The 10328-nt window shown below is 48.6% G+C and overlaps 1 protein-coding gene across 2 annotated transcripts in view; it reads right to left on the bottom strand.

The window, feature by feature from the left end:
- ephb2b (eph receptor B2b) overlaps positions 1-10328 on the bottom strand; it is a gene marked incomplete at both ends in the record, with an annotated part of 167951 nt that overhangs the window by 93007 nt on the left and 64616 nt on the right. The window contains one exon of one of the 2 annotated variants that reach the window (XM_080548372.1): positions 5388-5467. In XM_080548372.1, the coding sequence (XP_080404498.1) occupies positions 5388-5467 (80 nt within the window). The remainder of the gene's footprint in view (positions 1-5387; positions 5468-10328) is intronic. The other variant, XM_080548371.1, reaches the window with a different exon arrangement.

The raw sequence follows: 10328 nt of genomic DNA on the forward strand, positions 1-10328 counted from the left end.
CATATTCTGGTTTGTTTAACACTTTTTTGTTTACTACATAATTCCATTATGTTCTTTCATAGTTTGGATTTCTTCAGTATTAATCTACAATGTATAAAAAAATAAAAAAATAAAGAAAACCATTGAATGGGAAGGTGTGTCTAAACTTTTGACACTGTTGATACTGTACGCTTTATCCTTTCCTACCCTGGTATTCGGTAATTCCCCCACATGTTTTTATTTTGAAAGTAATTTTCTGAGTAGGGCAATCCCACTCATATTTTTCATTTTATTGGACGGATGTAGTGAAGACAGACAGGAAAGTAAGGAGAAGAAGGGAGAGAGAGGGCATGTTAGCAGGGCATGGGCCGGATTTGAATATTGCATAATGTGTGCACTGTAGACCGCGGCGCTAGACCACTGGACCACCACCACACTGTCCTGAGGTCACACAAACCATTTCCTGAATTAATGGACCGCGTCTCAATCCCTCGTAGTTTCTTATTTTTGTTGTTTTTTAAGTTATTTTTTCTGAGTGGGGCAGTCCCACTCATATTTTTCATTTTATTGGACAGGCATAGTGAAGACAGACAGGAAAGTAAGGAGAAGAAGGGAGAGAGGGCATGTCAACAGGGCATGGGCCGGATTCGAACCCATGCCGACATGGGCATAGTATGTGTGCACTGTAGACCGCGGTGCCTGACCACTGGACCACCCCAGGCCACCCCTCGTAGTTTCTTACTTCTTACTATTTACTTTAGGTCTATAATACTTATAGTGAAGACCTTTTGTTTTTATTGTTCTTTTCCATACTGTACTGTGCCTTGTTTTAATTGTTTGTATCTTCGCGTGTGATCTTTGCGCATTTAATTGCATCCATGAAATGCGCAAAACGAATAAAGTTTGATTGACTGCTTGTCTAACATGGTCCTTCGTGCTAAGCCCCCAGGCTAACACATATGCCACATCATTATGCTCCTCAGTAAAGTATACCGCAAGTATATGTGTGGGTGTGTGTTGTGTGTGTGTGCGTGCATGCGGGTGTACGTGTGCATGCGTGTATATGTGTGTTTTCTACTGTAATGAGTCCTGCCTGCTGACAACCTTCTACTGAAGCTCCACTGAGAGGTCACACACTCTGACCTGGTGTTGACATGCCTCTCAGTTCCACTTAGGAGAACACTGACCACTTAACCCCTCCCTCCTCCGCTTCTTCGCTTACTTCACATCCACCCTTCCTCCTGCTCTCGACTCTTCCCCTGTGCTCTTCCTCCTCCTCCTCCTCCTCACTACCCACAACACATCAGACCTTTATGATATAATACTCTAGTGTGGGTAAATACTACATTAAATACACCATGGAATCTTAATCATAATACATTTCCGTTCTCAAAGCCTGACTGCAGGCAATGATGAGGATGTTCATTGTAAAATAAGTACTCCCGCTTAAGAGCTTTAGCGGGTTTATTGTCGACGGTTCGTTCCGTGACCTTTATCAAGACGTGAGCTCGAGCATGTTTCCTGTTCAGCTCAGCTGAAACTTGTTATTATCAACCTGTTATTTTAGGCAATAAAAGGAGGTGAAGAGACAGTCTGACTGTAGATAGGATGAGCACACCTGGCAGAAACCACGGCCATAAAAGTCGATTTATGATTCATGTTTCGCCATAATGGTAAGTTTTAACAGCGATCAACCTTCAATTCCTGGAACGAACGAAATGCTTCAACGTCTTCGCCAACATTCTTCAAATGAAGGTGAAATAACTGACTTTGATGTGTGCGGTTCAAATCAGATGTTCTATAGTATCTATTTATCAGTTTTTTTTGTTTTTTTTGCAATAATCCCCCCCCAAAACTAAACGGAAACCATCTAACAGAACTGGCACTTGCGCTTTAGGCGTTTCCATTTTTTGACACATTCTTTAGGCGCCATCAGATGTTCTATCTTTGATTGATCGGTAATCACAAAAAAACGTTACAAAAAAAGAAAGAAAAAATAAGCCGTTTACGAGAAAATGGCGCTGGCGCTTTCAGCATTTCCATTGTGTCACAGCCTATCCTGTTACACGTAGGATATATTTCATAAAGCTATACTGAGTAGTGAAAGGCAACTGCTGGTGTGGCGTGGTGCTGTGCTGAATGTTACTGATCCCGGAGCTAAGCCGGTGAAGCCATGCATGTGTGTGTAAGACAATAGCTACTGTAAAGCACCTCTCGCTGTTATAGAGAGCGAAAGTTCAGTCGCCACACCTGTTGTGTGGGTCTACAGGGGACAGACGAGGGCAGACATATCTCCCCCCCGCTAGCCTTCACAACGTACTGTAATGTGTCATTTCTTTGTCAGTTTCCTTTTCACAGTCATATTTATATTGACATTAAATCTCATGGTAGGTAAAGCGTGTGTGCGGGAGTGCATGTCTTGTATTCCCAGCACCATGACCAGACACAGCATGGTGGTGTGTGTGTGTGTCTGTTGCTCATTGAGAGACAGTTCCCGCATACAGAATCCCCATAAAACTCCTATGCCTTTGTCCGATAAGGCCAACGTATACAGAGTATCTGACAAATTCAGAGGCCTAGCTCTCCTCGTAGTCCAACAGGGGAGGATGGTGGGGATAGTAGGCATCGGAGGACAGGCTCAGTGTCATGCATGGAATGGAATGAGGAATGGAACCATTGCTAAGAGAGAGAAGGTTGTCCTTCAATATTTGCCTCCACCAGCCTCCCCAGTATTCCACACACGCACAGTGGAAAAGGATATGGGAATGAAATAAGGCTAATTTTGAATTCATAAGTGGAAAGAAATAGAGGACTGTCAAACAAGGAAAGGGCATACAGCATTAATGTTTAGTCTGAGGCGGAAACAGTTTGATTATATATCAGTGAATCCCTGACATTGAAACTTTGAAAGCTGCCAGAATAGACAACTCTATTATCTGTCTGTCAAACACCCCATAATATGAAGCGCTCAAAAGCAGACAGGGCCTCGTCTTTGATGTAGAGAGACCCTGAAAACGCCAAGGCAGACGAACGCGACGAAACAAGGCCGGCTTATTCATCATAATCATAACCGTCTTGAATGTTTGATTTTTCAGTCTGAGGTTTCCGCGTATTATTTATACCTCCATTTTGTGGTTGTTTGGCTAAAATAAATTACAATTTTGAAAAAGATTAAAGGAGAGACGTGATGCAAACGTCCTGTAAGAGACCCGAACCTTGTTAGGGGGTGAACTGGAGGGGCTGCGAGTGTTTAGATTGGAACCAGAACCAGAACCAGGAGGAGAGGAGAGGAGAGGAGAGGAGAGGAGAGGAGAGGAGAGGAGAGAGGAAGACACCAGTACGCTTTGTTCTTTGACGTTGATTGTAAGAATTAGCAGAGAGGAGACAGAACACCCTCAGGTTGAGTTGGCGATGATGTTGCGAGGAATTATTTTCGGAGACAACTTTGAAGTCGCACCGCTGGACTGTTGAAAGGGGGATTTTTCTTCCTCCTTCCTTCTCTCTCTCTCTCTCTCTCTCTCTCTCTCTCTGTTTTTTTCATGCTTATAGACGCAGAGGCATGACAGAGTATAATTCAAACCAGCTCGGGATACAGACCACAGAAGCATAAATAATTGAATAAAATAGGGGAGTGGTTTTCTGAAACGCACCAGCAAATAAGTCTACAACATATTTGTCTCTGTTTTGGAGCCGTTCTGGGGAGTGTGGATGGTATGGTATGGTGTGGTGTGGTGGGGGGGCGGGGGGGGGATACAATGTGAGGGAGGTTGAGGTTGGAGGTTTGGGCTGGCGGAGCCCGGAGAAGGGCTAGGCTTGCGGGTGGCTCGTTGGAAGCCGTGTCTTGGCACACGGCGTGGAAATACTGTGCGTCGAACTCTGCTGGAGCTGTGTATAACACATGGACCCACGCCTCGCGTGCTGTATGAACACAAGTATTTCTTTTTTTTTTTACATTTACGATTGTAGCATGACGTGGGTAAGGTCGGCGGGGGTGACACAGCGGGGGCAGATGGGGTCAGGGTGGAGAAAGAGGAGACCGTTAATTCGAGGAAAACCTACCCAAGCGGAGAAGTCTTTACATATAAAGACATATATAAGGGCACCGAAAACTCTATTAGTCTCTGTGGAGCTACTGGGCTACTGAGAGAGAAACAGAAGTCGAGTTCTTGAGGTCTAACACAACCTCTCCTCTGCGAAGAAGAAGAAGAAGAAGAAGAAGAAGAAAAATAACATTTACATTTACATTTTTGGCATTTAGCAGACGCCTTATTCCAAAGCGACTTACAATCAATACATTTGAATACTAAGCAAGTGAATCATCAATCCACCAGTCGTAGCAGGAAGAGTAATCCAGCTCAGGCCCGGGGCCACTGATAGAAGGAAAAACCTTCTTCTATCATCTTCTTCTAAACCTTTTTTTTGTTTTGTTTTTGGAGAAACAGAGAAACAGTATAAGGGGGGCAATATACGTTTTTAGGGACACAGTAGAGGGGAAAGCGGGTGAATAAAAATAAAAATATATACTTTTCAAAAGCTTGCTACTGTGGATTTGTTCTGTATTTTTTCAGAGGAAGCCCTAAAGCCCGCAATATTACACTTGGATTAGCGTGATTCCTCCTTATAAAAGCCTGGTTCCTTCCGGGGTTTACAGACGTTTTTCATGTGCAGATCTGGCTCACCAGGGAGAATCATAGATGACCTTTCACCTTTAAGTGAGACCAATCAAAACACGACCAGCACTCCTGTCAGTACCATTAGAGCTGATTCCCAGATTAGCTTGGTTTAAACACCAAACCCTGGAGAGGAACACCCCTCATTACGAAGGCCTCGGCAGGCCGGTCGCCATGACGTTATCTACAAATATTTATCGTGACAGCAGCTGGTGAAACCGGGAACTAGTCGCCAACCAATCAAAATTGAGACTTTTATTCAGAAAAATGTAAATACATTTCAACGACACACTCGCTAGTCAAGCCGAAACATTGCAATGCAATGGATTCGGTGAGTAATCTCCACTACTCTACACTAACTAGGTAGTAGTGAGGATTACTCACCGAATCCATTGCATTGCAATGTTTTGGCTTGACTAGAGAGTGTGTCATTGATTTTCAACAATGTTGACATTTATTTTCATTTTTCAGAATAAAAGTCTGAACGGTCCGTCAGTTGCCGACTTGTTCCCGGTTTCACCAGCTGCTGTCACAACTTCTCCTGATGTCCATGGCAACGTAACGATACGATGACACATCGTTCATATAGCATGATTAGCATTAGCATTAATCATACAACATAACAGCCGATTTAACCGAACAGAATTCGCGTGGGGAGGGAAGTCAAAGAGATGGGAATTAAAAAGGTGAAGTCTTTATTGAAAAAGCAACAGAAGCTTAGGTGGAGAAGTCACTCACGCTGTTGTCACTGGACCCAGACACGGGGTAGACCGTCCACCCCAACTCCGCCGTGGCTGTGGTGGAGTCCATCAGTGTCTCTGTGGAGGGAAGAGAGGGAGGGAGAGAGAGGGAGGAAGAGGGAGAGGGAGAGAGGGGAGGAAGAGGGAGAGGGAGAGGGAGAGGGGGAGGAAGAGGGAGAGGGAGAGGGAGAGAGAGAGGGGGAGAGAGGGAGAGGGAGAGAGAGGGAGAGGGAGAGGGAGAGAGAGAGGGGGAGAGAGGGAGAGGGAAGAGAGGGAGGGAGAGAGGGAGAGAGAGAGGGAGGGAGAGAGAGGGAGGAAGAGGGAGAGAGGGGGAGGAAGAGGGAGGGAGAGAGGGGGAGGAAGAGAGAGAGGGAGAGGACGGTCAACGGACTTAGCAGTACTTAGCAGTAGCAACTGTGTACAGTACATTGATGTCAGCCATAATAATTCTTTAGAAGAAGAAGAGGAAACAAATAGTACATTATTGTCTCTTTGCACCCCAACCTCACACCCAACCCCCCCAAACCCCCCCCCCCCCCCCCCCCTCCCACACACTCTACTGACACATGTCTCCACAGCCTCGTTTGGGGAGGGGGGGGGGGTGAAGGGGCAAGCAGGGCAGCGGGGGCTGGAAAAGCAGCAAATCTCCTGGGGTAGGAGGGAGAGAGGGGCGAGAGGGGGCGAGAGGGGGCGAGAGGGGCCGCTCCGTAGGCGCAGGATTAACCCGTGGAAGGGAACACCTCTGGTAATTGGGGTCAAAGAGAATATGTCTCCTGTTTGTCATGAGGTCCAACCTCCAGTGACATTCCACTGGTCTGGCCAGGGGCTGTCAGTCAGAACTCTGCCCCCCCCACCCCCCCCCCCTCTGTCTCCACCCTCTCTCTCTCTCTCTCTCCCCCCCTCTCTTTCTCTCTCACACACCCACATCTCCCTCTCACTCCCCTCATCCAGCCCCCCCCCCCTCTCTCTCTCTCTCTCTCTCTCTCTCTCTCCACCCCTTTCTTTCCCCCTCTCTCTCTCTACATCTCTTTCTTTCCCCCTCTCTCTCTCCCCCCTCTCTTTCTCTCTCACACACCCACATCTCCCTCTCACTCCGCTCATCCAGCCCCCCCCCCCTCTCTCTCTCTCTCTCTCTCTCTCTCTCTCTCTCTCTCCCCTCTCTCTTTCTCTCTCACACACCCACCTCTCCCTCCCCTCATCCAACCCCCCCTCTCTCTCTCTCTCTCTCTCTCTCTTTACACCCCTCTCTTTCCCTCTCTCTCTCTCCCCTCCCTCCCTCTCTCTCTCTCTCTCTCCCCCCCCTCCCTCCCTCCCTCTCTCTCTCCCTCCCCAGGACTAATGACTTCTCTGTGCTTGTTAGCCTAGCCTCAGTGTTGAGCTGCAGCAGATGGAGGGGACATTCATCAGATGGCAGCTAAGCCGTCATCTGCAACTCCTAAAGGGTGTATAACTCTCTCTGCTGTGTGTGTGTGTGTGTGTGTGTGTGTGTGTGTGAGCGTGTGTGTGTGTCTGTGTGTGTGTGTGTGTGTGTGTGTGTGTGAGAAGGCTGTATAACTCCCCAGGCCCCAAGTCATAGTCAGGCTGCTAACTGCTGCAGTGAGTAAGTCATTGGTGATTATAGGTCTGAAGTCAGTCTCAAAGATTACTCCCATAAATCCAAGGCACACAACGAAAGGAAAAGTGCTCTGTTAAAAATGTGGGAAAACGAGAGCGATCCTGATCCTCTGATTCCTGATTCCCGCATTAAATCACATCCTCACTCTAGAGAAAGAGAGAGAGAGAGAGAGTAGAGAGAGTGAGAGAGAGAGAGACAGAGAGAGAAAGACAGAGAGAGAGTAGAGAGAGAAACAGAGAGAGAGAGAAAGGAGAGACAGAGAGATAAACAGAGAGATAAACAGAGAAAGAGAGAGAAACAGAGAGAGAGAGAGAGAGAGAGAGAGAGAGAGAGGGAGAGAGAGAGTAGAGAGAGAGTAGAGAGAGAGAGAGAGGGAGAGTAGAGTAGAGAGAGAGAGAGAGAGTGCTTGCTCGCTCGCTACCAGCGTGTGCGCAGGACATTTCCTTTTCGACTCCTCGCCTTTCGTAACCTCCTCCTGGATTTCCCTCTGATTTATATTCCAGAAGAAGGAAGAACCACAGCTTTTAATTAACAGGTTCCTCATGTGGCAATTTATTTTAGGAGGCCCTACCCAATCTCGCCTCGACTCAAAAACCCGATACATGCGCCAGCCAGGCATAATAGGCACATTCCACACTCCCATTCAGTATCACAAAGCCCAAATGGTATAATTAGGCAGATGAGGCTGCTGCATCGGCGCTGGCATTGATAACCTTCTACCAACTTCCGCGGCTCAGCAGCCCTACATGGGTGTGAGGCAGTGAAATGGTAATTATCCCCCCCGTAATGATAATGATAATTAGCGGAGAAGTAAAGTGAGAATGATGAACCCCCCCCCCCCCCCCCTTGGTGGCAGAGCTCCGGGAGTGTGTTGGTGGTGGTGTGTACAGAGAAGAAGAAGGGAACAGGGAGGGAGTGGATTCCCCTAGGAATGTGAACCCACACACACACACACACACAGGGACACAGAACACACACACACACACACACACACACACACACACACAAGTAGAGACACACACACACACACACACACAAAACACAAACAGAAACACACACACACACACACACACACACACAGAACACACACACACACACACACAAACACTTTTCGTTTCTTTTTTTCCCTCTTCCTTCCCTCCCTCCATCTCTCTCTCTCTCTCCGTCTGCTTCCTGCTATCAGAGGCCCGGGCGCTGGACGAGTCGCACCTCGGCGCTGAAAGACTGATCACCTCCCTCCCTCCTGCTGACTAGGCCTCATTGCAGGCAGACACACCGATTCATTACCTCCCGCCGTGCAGAGCATACCTCACCACCATTCATCCACCATTCATCCTCCTCTCATTCATCTCTCTCTCTCTCTCTCTCTCTCTCTCTCTCTCTCTCTCTCTCTCTCTCTGAGGGAACCACTGCAGGCAGCAACCAGGGCATGGCAGTTTAGTCACACACATTGGCCATTAATCAGAGAAGAGAGGGAGTGTACGTGTGTGTGTGTGTGTGTGTGTGAGAGAGAAAGAGAGAGAGAGGGGGGAAAAAGAGAGAGAGAGAGAGAGAGGGAGAGAGGGGAATAGAGAGAGAGGAAGAGAGATAGAGAGGAGGAGGAGAGAGAGAGAGAGAGAGAGAGAGAGAGAGAGAGAGAGAGAGAGGAGGAGGAGGAGAGAGAGAGAAAGAAGAGCACCAGAGTGGAAGGTCATGGCAGTGATGCAGGGTAGAAGTGTCCGGGGCAGCAGAGCCGTGTTTACCCCGGGGTCTGGAGGTGAGGACACCAGGCCCCCGGCACCCCAGGCCCTCTCCTTCTGACTGAGCGCTAGGGGGTCAAAGGTCACCAGCCGTATATCTCACCCTGAATAAGCGCATGAGGACGTGAGAGCTTAAACCTTTCAACAAGGGTTCAGTTGTTGAAGGCGCATGAATATGCAATGAGACCTGGGAATTTGAGAAACCGCTTCCAGGGGTAAGAGCAAGCAGGCGGGTGGGCGCGCACACACACACGCACGCGCGCACACACACACACACACACGCACGCACGCACACACACCACACGCACACGCACACGCACACGCACACGCACACGCACACGCACACACACACACACACACGCACGCACGCACGCACGCACACGCACACGCACGCACGCACGCACGCACGCACGCACACACACACACACACACAGAGGAAACCACTTCCTCTTCCAACACTTCCTGAGAGTATGCACAAGGAGTTTGTAAGGATCTGAGAGCTCCAGTGAGAGAGGCCTGTTTGAAGTGACAGAGAAGAGGTTGAGGGGCCGGGGGGGGGGGGGTGTCAGAACAGGGCGACAGAGAGAGCCAGGCAAGGAGAGAGAGAGAGAGAGAGGGAGGGAGGGGAAGGAGAGAGAAAGAGAGAAAGGGGGGAACCAGTGAGAGGGGAGAAGAGAAAGAGAGAGAGAGAGAGAGAGAGAGAGAGAAAGGGCAGTGAGAGGGGGAGAGAGAGAGAGAGAGAGAGACAGAGAGCTGTGTGTGACAGCGGTGCTCTGACAACACTTCTGTGAGAGAGAGAGAGAGAGAGAGAGAGAAGAGAGAGAGAGAGAGAGAGAGAGAGAGAGAGAGAGAGAGAGAGAGAGAGAGAGAGAGAGAGAGAGAGAGGGGTCGATGTGGCATCTCGGCTTTCCAGAGAGAGAATGCCGTCGCATTTTAAAATGAAGGTTAGAGGGAGCAGCTGTTGTCAAAGCCCCCCCATACACAGAAACCAGGTTCAGAACGCATACCCGCGGTAATTGACATGGACCGAGATCCTTTAGGCCTCGGGATTACCGCAGTGGATATTGGCTGGTCGGCAGGCAGCCACAATCCTAACACAACAAATGCAGTAACAGCACCTGGTAAACGTCTATTTCCACGAACGGGTACGCAGGGTAAAAATGGGCAGGGAGAGTTATTTGAAGAAGCACTGTGGTCCAGAATTGGAGCATGGATCATTAGCACATATGGGTCGTAAACATCGGTGGGTTTTATGACTCTCTCCACCACGGTGTGTAGGGCTCGTTAAGAAGGCGGGTTGATCAATCAGGTGTTCATGAATGATATGCGGGAGTAGAGTGGGAGGATTTCAGGGTTCTTTAATGCTCTGAGAGGAGCGTTAGTCACTTTCCTGGTCCTCTAGATTAAGACAGCGCTGTGATTCACCACCGGATCCAAAGAGCGAGGGAGAGGAGGAGAGACAAGGGCTGCCTAGGGGGTTCTGTATACAGTATGTGTGTATGTGTTTGTGTGTGTGTGCCTGTGTGTGTGTATGTGCTGTGTGTGTGTGCCTGTGTGTGTGTGTGGGTGTGCATGTGTGTGTATG

This window comes from Nansenia antarctica (genome assembly GCF_963989245.1).
Source record: "Nansenia antarctica genome assembly, chromosome: 18".
Lineage (NCBI taxonomy): Eukaryota > Metazoa > Chordata > Actinopteri > Argentiniformes > Microstomatidae > Nansenia > Nansenia antarctica.